The following is a 14,918-nucleotide window of genomic DNA, read 5'->3' as shown; positions in this document are numbered from 1 at the left end:
AGTACAAAGATGGTTTAAGAAAAACCAACCAAGAACACTTACCAGAAAAATGTTGCCACAGATCAGATAAAACTGTGACAAAATATATTTGTTCATGAGTTTTTTAAAAATTTAATGAAACAATATCCTTTATAAAGGAGAATTCTCTGATTCATTCAATAAATATTAATGTCTGATATTATAGGCTTTGAATATGTCAGTGAACAAAAGAGACAAAGATCTCTACCTCCATGGTACCAGTGAGAGGACACAGACAATAAACATCACAAATAAATAAATGATGGCACATGATTGAATGATAAGAGCTATGCAGCAGGGGAGTGGAGCAGGGCAGGATATGGGGGCTCTGTAGTACTGGGGAGTAGTGGGCTTTCATGGTTGTAATTTTAGAAATTGTGGTCAGGTAAGCCTCACTGAGAGGGTAATATCTGAGCAAAAACTTGAAGGAGGTGAGGGGCTTAGCCGTGGGGATATCTGGGGGAAGAGCTTTCTAGGCAGAGGAAACTAGTGCAGAAGCCATAAGGTGTAAAGATGCTTGGCATATTTAAGGAACAGCAAAGTGAGCGTAGCCAGAGCTGAGTGAAACAAGGGGCAGTATAGTAGAGACTGTATCAGGGAATAAAGAGAGACCCACTTGTCTAAGCCTTGTAGACCGTTGGAAGGCTTTTGGCCTTTACTCTGAATGAAGTGGGAAACCTTGGCAGGGTTCTGGGCAGAAGAATGGCATGGTCTGTCTTATTTCATAAGGATCATGAAAAGTATCTCAGAGGAGAGAAGGACCTAACTATAACATGACTGGAAAAAGACTTCACAAGATGATCTGGTCTAACCCTCTTCACCAGGCTGGTAAAATTGCTAGGATAGGGCTTTGTCTCACCTACTTAGAGACATCCTCACAACATTTTTAGTAATTAGTTACTGTTACAGACCGTAAGTTATCCCTTATGTATACAGATCGATTTGCAAACTCAAATACTTTCAGGGGCCAAACTCATAATTATGGTGTGAAACAGCTGAGTACAAAGCAATAGAGATGGTGGGGAACTGGAGGGATAGATCCTGCCCAACAGCAAGACGTTCACAGGCTTCAGATTTCCATTTCTAATTGTGTGTGTGTGGGTGAGTGTGTGAAATTAGACACCTCAAACAGTTGAGAACACAGTCTATCAATATTCATTTTTTAAAATATGCCCCATGCGGATATTACTTTTCAATCCTTAAATTATCTACAGATAAATCCTGGCACCAAACTGCTGCCTTTGAAGGATCTCTGCTTACAAGAACCAAGTGATCTCCGCACTATACTCTTAGTTAACAGTAAATCTTCTGATGTGTGAGTCTTTCAGGGGAGGAGGGATCCAGGGAAGCACATGATTTTTTTGTTTGTTCATCATCAAGAGAGTATGTAAAGTTTCTCTGTACGGTATCATTTTTTTATCCTGTATTTCACACCATGAAAAGAAACACTGGTTCATAAACTCATAGCCTGACGTAGTAAAGACCATGGAATAACCACCACCATGGTTTTTCCTTTGACTCCATGTTACCAGCCAATTCTGTATATATTTCTGCAGTCAGAACTTCTTCCTCTTCTGGTAATATGAAGTAGTTGAAGAAAGTATAAATAGATAGGAGCAAACCAAGATGAATTATGTTTACAAGTCTCTGGAACCGTATGCAGGTATACACAACTGCCCAATTTTTTTTTATAAAATAAGAAATAGCAGAGCTAAAAGTCAAAGCTTCAACATTCTTCTTTAAAATGGTTGTATATACCTTAATATCTAGATAATACACTTTATGTGACACATTTATAAATACATTTCCTGTTCCAGCTCATGAAAAGCTTTATAATATTCTTTTTGTCTTATTTTAACCTCTCCTTTATGCTTTTAAAATAATATGTCACTATTAAAAGTCAGCTCCAAATGTGATTGTCAGAAAAAAACTATTTTGAAAGACAAAGTCAATAATGGCAAATAAATTATTTTAATTTGTGCCTAATTTCAAATATGTAAAATTTTAGTTCTCCACCTGTATCTGTGGATGATAAACCGTCAGACACTGGTCATGGTCAAAGAATTTCTTCTTCATCTTCTCTAAGAAGAGCAAGTAAAGAAAAGACCAAGTAAGAAAATGATATTTTATATTCAAATAATTCTCCCCTTAGTTTGAAAGTAAAAGAAAAATTTAGATTTTAGATTTTGGCAACTTAATTCTTATTATTCTTGTAGTAATATTAGTTCATAACTTTTAAATTGCTGTGGAAAAGATCTCTGGAAAAGGAGCCAGCAAACCTGGTTTTACGTTCTGTCTGCTGTGACCCTACAGCGAGATCTTATAAATTATAAAATGCTTTGCAAATGTAATGTATCATTATTTTCCATATGATTGAGATTGGTTATGGTTTTTTCCAAATGACAATAAAAAATAGTTTTCATTTTAGTGCTGGATTTGGATCTCCCACAGAAGAGAAATCAGAACCTACTTCCGGACGAAACACTGCTCTTAGCAAAAGCGCCACTAAAGAAAAAGCATCCAGGTAGGAAATGTGTCAGTGTATTCTTCTCATTATAATCCTGTCAAGTTGTAATTACCCAAGAAAGTTGGTGAAAGGGAGGGGTGGCTTTTAAATAGGAAGCGTTGCTTGTGGAATCAGTATGTTGAACGAGGCAAGACTCCTGAGATGTAATTAAAAGTAACTATTTTTGTCTCTTGCTGTCTCTTTAAACTTACCCAGAGGTCATTTTTTCTCCGGCCTCTGGATGAGAACTCGGGTCACATGGGTCACTATAAAGTCCTACAGTCACTTTAACTCACAAACGACAACAGACACAGCAGTCTCTAGTCAGTCATTTGAAAGTCCAACCCTGTAATGAACTTAAAATGAACTTTTCTGCCCTCCCCGACAGCCAGCTTTGCAGGTGGTGAGCCCCACATGCTGGAGTGCACTCCTCTCTTTCCCGGCCTTAAGTTTCGCCATCCACTCCCCATCTTGCTCACCGGAATCTCTGACCCTTCAGGAAGCAACCGGAGGGGGGAAAGGAAAATGGCACCCAGTTCTTACTGGATGGAACAATTATAGTGTGGTTTTGTGCTTTTTAGGCCTGGCATATTTTAAACATACTTTTTACATGTTTACATATTTTTAAACATATTATTTCTCTTGTGAGCCTTTTCCTGGATTTTTTGAAGGAAAAACCATTTGGACCTCTTGCGACACTCCATGACCCTTTAATTACTGTTGACTTGAGCCCTTCAGAGCCGCTGTGGCATTGGAGGCTATTTGGTCCCGTTATCTCGCATCCACTTTCTAAACTACGACTGTCCCCTAAGGTCACCTAAGGTGTAGGCGGTAGTTTGCTCTCCTACTCAGACCTCAGAGCTGTTTATTTTGTCTCTGACTTTATTTTCTATTGTCAATCTCTGCTGCTCACTGTTCTGCTCTGCTTCTAATGTCCTGTTGTTCCAGCCCTGACACTTTTTGCCCGCCCCTCCCCACCCCTCCCCTCCCCTCTCCTCTCTTCCCTTCCCTTCCTTGCCTCACTTGGACTCTCTGTGCTTCCTCTCTACTGGACTGAGAGCTCCTTGAGGACAAGAACATGTTCTGATCTGAATAATTTCTCTCTTCATCCCCAGTATTTAGCACAGTGCTTGGTTGGCATACATAGGCATTCATGTTTATTCAAGAGAACAGAAATCTAAACTTTTGCAGGAAAAGGTTATTTTTGACAAAGTCCACACTTCTAAACTGTGTGTCTTGAGCAAATTGGTTACCTTCTCTTTGCCTGAGCTCCTTCATTCATAAAATGGAAATAACCATAGTCCCTCCCTCATATGGTGTTGTGAGGACTGAATAAGCTGACATGTGAAAAGTGCATAGAGCAGTGTCTGGCACAGAGTAAAGGCTCAACAAATGTTAGTACTGTCGGAAGAAACAGCTAGGAGCCAAGGCCCACTCAACCCTTGCAGGGATGTAGAGGAATCTCCCAGAATCCAATGCAGGAAATGCATGCCCTCAGGGGACAGGAGCTGGGTGGAAGTTGATAACTGTAGGGTCTGCCTGCCTCTCCCCCTCTTTCTCCATGTGCATGGTATCTTATTTACAATTGCTTTGTTATCTTCCTTAACTTTTGGTTACTGCCTCACCGGTAACTGTAGCTTATATGTGACTTTGGTTTGCCATGGGATCAAATCTGGCCCTAATTCCAAAGAACATTTAAGTTCTAAAGCCCAACAACTATCAAGTACAATTTCTATTTCTCTTAGTGCATATTTGTGAGAGAGACCATCTTAGCCTCTTGGCTGGCTTTGAGGCAGGTGTCTCCCTTTGGTCTACCCAGCTGCAGCCCTGGGGAAGAATTGGCCTTCTGCCCCCTCGATAAGGGAAGGTTAGGCCATTGGTCTGATGAGTGACCAGTACGGACATATTGTACATATCATCATCAGTCAAGGCGCATCTTTCCCTCTGGTATCTGATACCATCTTGGCTTTAATCTTTGGTGGTTCTGCTATTCTTAGCTCTTTTTCATTATCTTATTTTTCTTACAACTCAGTCTGATTCTTAATCCTAAATCTTTTGAAAAAGAATGGGCAATCCTTCTGGGTTGAAATTTATTTCATATACTCATAAATATCAAAATGCTGATCTTCAGACAGCCACAGGTTTTTAATTGTGATATTTGATATTAATGTTTTTCTGTAACATTTGGGAGCAATCACATCGTCATCTCATTTGACCCATGTCTCCTTGTTCTGTGGATAAGTCTTTTCTTTTCTGGCCCTTTTTGCTCTCTCCTCATCCTCTACAATGACCTTACATATTGATATGTATATTGTATATCCATTGCCTATTGAACTTCTCTACCCTGCTACCCAGGAAACAAAACATCCAAACTAAACTCATTGTTCTCTCCAACTCCCAAACCTCCTCCTCCACCTCTGTTCCTTCTGCTGATTAATGTTTCCGTTTTCCCATACAATTGCCCAAATCTAGGAGCCGTCTAAATCCTTCTTGTCCCTTATCCCCAACACTGAATGAATCTCTTAGTCCTATCCACTCTCTGTCTTAAATATCTCTTACATCGTTCTTTCCTTTCATTTTCACCTTTATTTCCCCAGTTCGGGCCTTTATATTGTATCTCAATCACATTTACCTCCTTATTATAAAAGCCTCCTGCCTTTTGAATAGCCCTCCATAAGCCCGTGCCCCATGCTATCCCAGAGCTACCTTTTTGAAATAAAAGTCTGACCATATTACTCTGCCTAAAACAATGATTCCTTATCATCTTCCAGATGGAGTCCAAACTCCAACCATGGCATACCCTGGAAGAGCTTTCTATGTCCTGTAGGCAGGACAAATTCCTATTCTTTCTTCATTGTCTTTATATTTTTGTTTTTGAGAGGCCTTCCCTGATCACCCCAGGTTAAACATTCTCTTTGTGTCTTCTCCTTTGTGAATCTGATTCTGTCTCTTACACGTAACCTGAGCTGATTGATGTTGATTTATTTATTTGTCTTTCTTACTAAGCAATGAGCTGCTTGAGATCTGGGACCACGCCTTTTTAATCTTTGTATTCATAGAGCTTAGAATAATATCAGGCACATCAGGGACAGTAAAGAAGCATTAAATATTCACAAATTATTTCAAATATTGAAAGCTGGTAGTTGAAAGGACTAAGTGTTTGACTTCCTTAAGTACGCCCAGGGAGAAAAATTATAAACAAATAATGATGATTATTCCTTTTTCACACCATTTCCACTCTCTACCTGGCTTCTGCATGTTGTTGCATCTCACATCTCACTCAAAGATAAACCCTGATGTGCTGCCAACATTCAAGAGGATTGTTAGCATAAAGGAGAACACACAAATTTTGGATTTAGACAAAACTGGCCCTCAGTTTTCCTATCTGTAAAATGGAAATGATAATTCCTACCTCATAGAGGTGCTGTTAAGAGTGAGTGAGATGATGTACGTAAAGTGCCTAAACCATTGCCTGGCATATTTAAGTGATTAATGTCTGTCCAATCTCTTTCCCCTTCTTAGCCCTGCGTCCACAGGGGGATAGATTGGTCATATTCTTGTTGTCCTGTTGTCTCTCTTTTGGTCAACCCTTCTTGTCTTGTGACTATTAAAACTTTGGACCCCTAGGATTAGAGTAAAATATTTTAACTCTACTCATCTGATAATGTCATTGAGAGTGTTTAATGTTAGCAAATAGTTACTGAGAGATACTGACAAAGAATATCTGGAACCACAAAGTGGCTGAATTTTTGAAAGGGAGAGGAGAGAAGAGATGGGAAACAAGCAAGTCAATTATGTGTGAGGTGGCCTAATACAGACAAGAAAAATATGGATTTCTCTCTTCCTGATATCATTTCCACATACCATGTAAATTAAAATCCTTAAGCAAGAGGCTCTCATTGGGAGACCAGCCACCATGTTATTTTTGTGTTGGAAGGTTTTAGTTGCACTCTCTTTCATGGCAAAACATTCACAGGAGAGGAGATTAATTTATTTCCCATTTATTCAGTCGCCTTCTTGATACTTTCCTAGACTTCACTGAGACCAACATGTCTAATACACCCTCTAAAGCTTTTCCTTGTAAAGACCATTCTCCTTACAATAAACATTTACTATTCCTATTTGTGTAATGTATTATAGGTTCTATCTGTACTATATTTTTGTATTCAGACCAGTTTTCATAAAGTTGATTGCACATGAGTCTATTATACACATTTAAAAGTTTATTGTTTTTCTGTCTCCTATTTTGTTTCCTTCCAGTCTGTTCATCTCTGCAGGCTTTTAGATATCTATATATACTTTACTATTTCTTCTTCTCAGACAATCTTGATTCCCATCGTAATGACTTCCTAAAATATTTTTATCTTTATAATAATTTCCCTCAAACCCTCTTTTTACCTTATTAATTTTTCTTCCTCCCCTTACACACACACACACACACACACACACACACTTACACACACACCATGTACCCTTCTAAGCCCAGAATAAATGTATCTCCACTTTGTACAATACTCCCTTCTCATCCTTTTGGAATAGATTGGGTGGAACAGTACACTCAATTGGGATAGATTTCTTTCAATATTGGACGCCTCCAGTTTCTGATTTTTAGCACTCGTGTGGAATTTATCGAATTCTATCTGGTATTATGATTATTTTTCACATACCAAAATCTTCTTGCTTAAATTGAAACCCCAAGTGGGCTGGATTCATGACATATTTCTCCCACCAGCCTTGCCCTGTAATTTATATATTCAAATAGTTGATGGCATAAAAAAGGAGCAAGCGATTAAACTTTGAAAATGTCAATACACAGTTTGGAGCCAGACAAATCTCTCTCTCTACTTACCTCCTTACCTATTCATCCACCAATGAACATAGAAAATATCCTTATTGTTGAGGATTCACACATTAAATCTCTGTTTTCTGAGGTAGTTTTGCTAAAGTTTGCAAGAAAGGTAAAAGTTCTGCTATCTTTAATCATAAATTGATGTTCTTTCTGAGGATTAATTTTACAGGAGTTAATTTTGTAATTTCCAAGTGTTTGTTTCCATATTTATTTAGAAAGAAATTCATTTAAGTATTGAAGCACTCATTAACACAACTTGGCAGCCTTTATGGGAAGGAAGTCCAAATGAAATACTTCTATTTATAGCAGCAGGAGACTATAGTTCAGGAGTTCCAGTACATTGTCTGTTTTTAATCACTCAGTAAGATTGCCCTCCCTGAGGCACTTAGCCGGGTGTACTGGACGTCGTCTTCTATGTGCCAAATGATTCTTCTTACTTCAGGTAGCACACTCAGTGAGAAACACACCTGCTTTGTTTTATAGGTGGCTCTGGGTAATCACTGGGTCGAGCTCGCCAATCTTACAAAGCTATCCTGCAATTTTAGAAAACAGGTCAACTTATCTATGCTTTCTGCCATTCTAATTAACCTTCCTAGTATTGGTCCCTAATTTTCTAAATTCTTACTATGCATATGAAGATGTTCAGTGTATCTATCTTACAAGGAAGGAAAAGGGTTAAGATGATATAGCTGGGAAATAACAATTTTTGCTCCGAATTTTTTTTTTTTTTTTTTTGGTGAGGAAGATTAGCCCTGAGCTAACATCTGTTGCCCGTCCTGCTTTTTTACTGAGGAAGATTGGCCCTGGGCTAACATCCATGCCCATCTTCCTCTACTTTATATGTGGGATGCCTGCCACAGCAAGGCTTTATAAGCAGTGTGTAGGTCCACGCCCGGGATCCAAACCTGTGAACCCTGGGCCACTGAAGCAGAGTTCACAAACTTAACCACTACACCACCAGGCCGGCCCCAGAAATTTTATCATAATATATTGTTAGTGCATTTAATACATGTTTAGACTCTCTTCTTTACTTAGCTGCAGTAAATAGAATATTAAATTAGAAAATATAAAACTTTGAATATTTGTTATGATTATAGAGTTTTGTGTAATTCTCCAATAGCAGTTGATAGGATTATTTTTGTATTTTTTTCCTCAAAATAAATTAAAGAGAAAACTCATGGACTTCAGTTGATCCTCCCTTCCCAGGCTTCAAGTAATACTTAAAGATAATTCCCACCCCTAATTTACTGCTAGTGGAACAGAATGCTCAGTACTTGTGAATATACAATTTAGGAGATTCACCTGCCTACTCTGGCCTAGCACCATTTTCTTGGCTTTCAAATATATATATACAAAATTATGGTTAAGATTTGTTATAGCAAAAGATGCAATGCAGGAACAGCAGGAAAAAGATACACATAAGCAAAGGCTGGAGAAGTCACACACAAGCTGCCTAGTCGTCCCTCTCTCTCTGCTAGCATAGCATAGGAAGCAATTTTCTCGTGTGAGATAGCTCCACCCAAGGAAGCCTACGTGAGTCCAGGTGGGATCCAGAATTCATAAAGGTGCAAACTCCCATCTCCTATAGGAAAAAAACAATTTGAATGACAGTACATTTTTCTCAGGCCAGAAGGAAGTGGCACAACATTTTTCAAGTGCTAAAAGAATCAAACACGTATTCTCTGTCTGGTGAAACTATCCTTCAGCCATGAGGAGGGGAAATAAAGATCCTTCAGCAAAGAAAAGGGGAAATAAAGACTTTCTCAGGGGAAGGAAAACAAAGAATTTATTGCTAGCAGGCCTAGCTTTACAGATTGGCTAACTGAAAGAAGTTCTTCAAACAAAAAGAAAATGATGAAAGATTCTAGAAAGACCAGGAAGAAAGAAGAAACAACAAAATGAGCTGAAATATGGGTGTAAACAATAGATCACCCATTTCCTTATGAGTTTTATAAATCATATTTGGCGATTGAAACAAAAATTATAACAACATCTGGTACTCAAGACAATGATATTTAAAAGTGGAGAAGGTAAAGAGAACTCAATGGATGTGAGGTTTCCACTTCCCTCAAAGTGGTGAAATGTGGATACCAGCAGACTGTGATAAGCCAGGTATGTATTTTATAATACCTACAGTAACCACTGCAAACCAATACAAAGAGCTACACTCAAAACCAGTATAAATAAATCAAGATGGAAAACTAAAAAATGTTCAAGTAACCCACAGAGGCAAGAAAAGGCAAGAAAAGAAACACAGAGGATTAAGAACCAATCAAAAGGCAGAGATTGGCAGAGTGGATTAAAAAGTTGTGATCTAACTATACACTGTTTAAAGAAACTCACTTCAAATTCATTGATATAGGTAGATTGAAAGGATGGAAAAAGATACTATTTAACCATTAATTTTTTAAAAAGCAGGAGTGGCTTTTTCAATAAGTAATAAAGTAGACTTGAGAGCAAAGAAAATTTCTAGAGACAAAGAGGGACATTACATATGATAAAATGGATCAATCCGTGAGGAAGACGTAATGATCTAATGTATATTAGATACAGCAAACAACACAGCCTCAAAATATGTGAGGCAAAAACTGATAGAGTAGAAAGGAGAAATAGACAAATACAAAATTATGGTTGAGGACTTCAACACTCCCCTCTGAGCAACTGATAGAACTACTTGACCTAAAATCATCAAGGATATAAAAGATCTGAACAACACCAGTGATAAATAGGATCTAATTGAAATATTATAGAACACACTACCACCTCCAACAGAATACAGTTTTTTTCAGCTGTATATGGATCATTGGGTCAAAAAACAAAGCTCGGCAAATTTGAAATAATTGAAATCCTGCAGAATATGTTCTCTGACCAAAATAGAATCAAACTATAAATTAATAACGGAAAGAGAACAAGAAAATCTCTAAATATGTTGAAATTGAAGGACACACATCTAAATAATCTATGGGACAAAAGGAAGTCTCAAAGGAAATTTAAAAATATAGAGAATTGAATGAAAATACAACATATCAAAATTTATGGGATATGGCCAAAGCTGTGCTGAGAGAGAAATTTATTTCACTAATATATTAGAAAGAAAGAGATGCCTTAAATCAATAATCTAAGCTCTTACCTCAAGAAACTAGAAAAAGAAGAGCAAAATAAATCCAATACAAGCAGAAGGAAGAAAATAATAAGGATCAGAAATCGACGAAATTGGAAACAGTAAAACAATAGAGGAGGTCAATGAAATCAAAAGCTGATTTTTAAAAAACATCAATAACATTGATAAACCTCTAGCAAGACTGACAAAGAATAAAAGAGGGAAGACATAAATTGTCAATATCAGAAATGAAAGAGAGAATTATCATTACAAACCCTACACACTTAAAGGATAATACAATGAGCACCTTAATTCAGCAACTTAGATGAAATGGACCAATTCATCAAAAGCTGCAAACTATCAAAAGTCACCAAAGATGAAATAGAGGACCTAAATAGTTCAATAACTATTAAAGAAATTGAATTTGTAAAACCTTTCCAAAAAAGAAATCTCCTGACCCAGGTGGTTCCATTTGTGAATTCTAGCAAATTCATTCATTTCAAGAATTAACACCAACTCAAAACAATCTTTTGCAGAAAATATAAGAGAATGTTTTCTAACTCATGTTATGATACCAGCATTATCCTGATGCCAATACCAGACGAAGGCATTATAAGAAAATTACAGTTCAATATCTGTCATGAACAAAGACGCAAAAATTCTTTCTGAAATATTAGCAAATCAAATCCAGCAATATATAAAAAGAATAATTTATCCAAGAGGAGATTATCTCAGGAATGCAAGGCTTGTTCAATATTTGAAAATCAATCAATGTAATCCACTATATTAACAGTATAGAGAAGAAAAACCAGATGATCATATTAACTGATGCAAAAAAATCATTTGACAAATTCCACATCCCTTCATGTTAAAAAATAAAACTGTCAGCAAGATAGGAATATAAGGGAATTTCCTCAACTTGATAAAAGCCATCCACGAAAAAATCTACTGACTACCTAATACTTAATGGTGAAAAACTGGATGCTTTCCTGCAAAGATTATGAACAAGACAAGGATAACTGTCCTTATCATTCCTATTCAACATTATATTGGAAGTCCTAGACATGGCAATAAGGCAATTTTAAAAAGTATACAGATTGGAAAGTGAGGGGAAAAAAACTTTCTATTTTCAGACAACATGATTTTCTAAATACAAAATCCTTAAGGAATCCACTTAAAAAAAAAAACCCTCCTATAACTAATAGGTGAGTTTAGCAACATGTCAGAATATAAGGTTAACATGCAAAAATCATATTTCTATATACTAGCAATAAACAATTGAAAACCAAAAAATTTTGAATATCATTTTTAATAACTCTAAAAAATGAAATGTGATCTAAAAATGAGAGTGAAACAAAACATGTATAGGACTTAAATATTGAGGACTATAAAACACAAAGGAAATCAAAGAATCACTAAATAAGTGAAGAGAGACATCATATTCATGTACTAGAAAACGCAACATAGTAAAGATGTCAGTTTTCCCCAAACTGATCTCAGGATTTGATACAATTCTATTAGAATTCCAGCAGGATTTTTTGTAGATATAGACATACTGATTCTAAAACGTTTATGGAAAGGTAAATAAATTATAATAGCCAAAATAATTTTGAAAAAGAAGAATAAAGTTGAAAGAATCATTCTACCCGATTTTGTGACTTACTATAAAGCTACAGTAACCAAGACAGTATGGTGTTGGTGAAGGGATAGACAGAGACATGAACGAACAGAATGGAGTCCAATGATAGATGATACAAAAATGGCCAATGGATTTTTTTAACTGAAATTTTTATGAGATAATTGCAGATTCACATGCTGTTGTAAGAAATAATATAGATTTCTTTGCTTGCTGTCAATAGCATTTTTTAATATTCAGTATACCAATCCTATGCATGTTTTGTAAAGTTTAATGCCTAAGGATTTAATTTCCTTGGAGCAATTATAAATGCTCCAGAAATTTTTTTGGTTTCCACATGTTCATTGTTACTATATAGGAACGCAATTGATTTTTGGGTGTTGGTCTTACATCTTGAGACCTTGATGAACTCATTTGTTAGTTCTAGGAGTTTTCTTTGGTGGATTCCTTGGGATTTTCTACATAGACAATCATGTCATCTGCTTTGTCTTTAGTTTTCAATAGTTTGATTTTGATGTGCCTGGGAGTGGATTTCTTTGGGTTTACCTAATTGCCATTCACTGAAATTCTTGACTATATAGATTTATGTCTTTAACCAAATTGAAGAAGCCATCTCAGCCCTAAGTTATTCAATATTTTTTCTGTACTGCATCCTTTCTCCTCTTCTTATGGGTCTTTGATGACACCAATATTAGATCTTTTTTGTGTGTGTGTGTGAGGAAGACTGGCCCTGAGCTAACATCCGATGCCAATCCTCCTCCTTTTTTTTGCTGAGGAAGACTGGCCCTGGTCTAACATCCATGCCCATCTTCCTCCACTTTATATGGGACGCCGCCACAGCATGGCTTAACAAGTGGTGCGTCGGTGTGCGTCCGGGATCCGAACCGGTGAACCCTGGGCCACCGCAGCTGAGTGTGTGCACTTAACCGCTTGTGCCACTGGGCCAGCCCCTAGATCTTTTTTTATTGCACCACAAGTCCCTGAGATTCTGTCAATTGCTTTTTCAATCTTTTGTTCTTTGTGTTGTTCAAATTGGATAATTTTTATTGATCTATCTTCAATTTAATGGATTATTTCCTCTGTTATCTCCATTCTGCTATTAAACTCATGCGGGGAGCTGTGTTAAAGTTTTGGTTGTTGTATTTTTCAATTCAAAATTTCTATTTTTGTGTCGTCTCTTTCTTTCTAAGACTTTGTAACTCTATTCATTTCAAGAGTGTTTGACCTTACTTATTGGAGCATTTTACATCTGTGTCCTCTCAGCATTGGTGTCTATTGATTATCTTTTCCCATATGAGTTGAGATTTTTCTGGTTCTTCATATGCTGAGTAACTAGATTATAATATTATGAGTCCTATAAGTCTTATTATTTATGAGTCTTCTACATATTCTAAGAAGACTAATCCTTTTTGTGTGTGTTTTAGCAGACAATTGATCCAGTTGGTTTCAGTCTTCGAAGTCCAACCAGTGTTCTGTGATTGTCATTCCACTGTCAGTCCAGTTTTCAAAGACTTGGCAATGCTATTTGGAGCAGTCCTGTGTGTGTGCCAGCTAGTGTTTGGTTTGGGACTTGGGTGATGGTCTATCCCATAGTTCCATCCTCAAAATCTATGATGTGCCATTTAAGGTTAGAACCGTGCATGTGCAGCTCAGGGGGAGGCCTAAGAATTCATCAACAATTTTATGAGGTTGCTTTCTGGAGCTCCTCTCTCTCCATGACATCCCTTGTTTTTTTCTGGTTCCTTGGGGCTTCCTTTTTTGTCCTTAAGCCAGAAAACTTTACTTACCCTGCCCTGCTACACTCTTGCCGTGACTGCACTTATGTCTGCAGCCAAACAGCTGTAGACATAACAACAGCAGGAGGACTGAGCAAGTATATAGCAGTTTTAGGTTCTTATGAGACCCCAATGTCACCACTGCCAGCACTGTCACAGGATTCCTTAGGGGCTGGGGCACAAGAGAAGGGGAAAAAAACAAAAACAGGGCTTTCCTCCACTCTCTGTCTTTCCTGTTTCTCAAGAGGGTTTCTCCTTGAGCTCTCTCTGTGCTGATGTCCACTTTTAGATTTTGGGCTATGTTTAGCTCAGCTTTGAGAATACTGGAGGAAAATAAAAACATAAACTCACCATCCATTCAATAGTAATTCAAAGATTGGTCTTCTCCGATCTTCCTGCTACTATTTGTTTTTCAGAGTCTTCAAATAGCTGTTGCAGGCATCATGTCGAGGTTTTATCACTGTGTTCAGCATGAGAGACAGAGTGAAGTGTGCTTACTCCATGTTACCTGGAGGGAAAACCCATATCACTGCTTTTGTTCAACTCATTGATTAATGAGGGAACCAGTAAGACATTAATACTGGTTCAAGGAACATTTGAGGAGCTAGGCATTTATATCCAATTTAATTAAGAAATGTTAGGAAAAGATTGCGGGGGACTGGCCCTGGGTCGTAGTGGTTGGGTTCGGCATGCTCCACTTCGGCGGCCTGGGTTTGCGGGTTCAGATCCTGGGTGCAGACCTGCGACGCTCGTCAGCCATGCTGTGGCGGCAACCCACGTGTGGAATAGAGGGGGACTGGCACAGATGTTAGCTCAAGGCGAATCTTCCTCAAGCAAAAAGAGGAGGATTGGCAACAGGTGTTAGCTCAGGGCGAATCTTCCTCAACAACAAAAAGAATGCTGAGTACATAAAAAATTGTTTAACATCCTACAGGACAATAAACTGTAACCTTTGGGAGTATCTTTTCCATTGGACAGAAATAATTTGCATCTCTTCTAAACAAAAATCTACATGTTAACTAGTAACTTCTCTA

The 14,918-nt window shown here is 37.5% G+C and overlaps 1 protein-coding gene across 3 annotated transcripts in view; it reads left to right on the top strand.

Moving 5' to 3' along the window:
* ARMC3 (armadillo repeat containing 3) overlaps positions 1–14,918 on the top strand; it is a 100,210-nt gene that overhangs the window by 73,712 nt on the left and 11,580 nt on the right. For 2 of the 3 annotated variants that reach the window (XR_015549342.1, XM_087420751.1), the window contains exons 14-16: positions 1,233–1,333; positions 2,027–2,128; positions 2,435–2,542. Coding sequence is in view for 2 of the 3 variants with exons in the window: in XM_087420751.1 (XP_087276877.1) it covers positions 1,233–1,333; positions 2,027–2,128; positions 2,435–2,542 (311 nt within the window). In the remaining variant the exon portion in view is untranslated. The remainder of the gene's footprint in view (positions 1–1,232; positions 1,334–2,026; positions 2,129–2,434; positions 2,543–14,918) is intronic. The other variant, XM_004425299.3, reaches the window with a different exon arrangement.

The sequence above is a fragment of the Ceratotherium simum genome, chromosome 32 (genome assembly GCF_057802395.1).
Source record: "Ceratotherium simum simum isolate JZ-2026a chromosome 32, ASM5780239v1, whole genome shotgun sequence".
Classification (NCBI taxonomy): domain Eukaryota; kingdom Metazoa; phylum Chordata; class Mammalia; order Perissodactyla; family Rhinocerotidae; genus Ceratotherium; species Ceratotherium simum.
The sequence above is the reverse complement of the archived record's forward strand: the minus strand, read 5'-3'. Positions and strand labels throughout refer to the sequence as shown.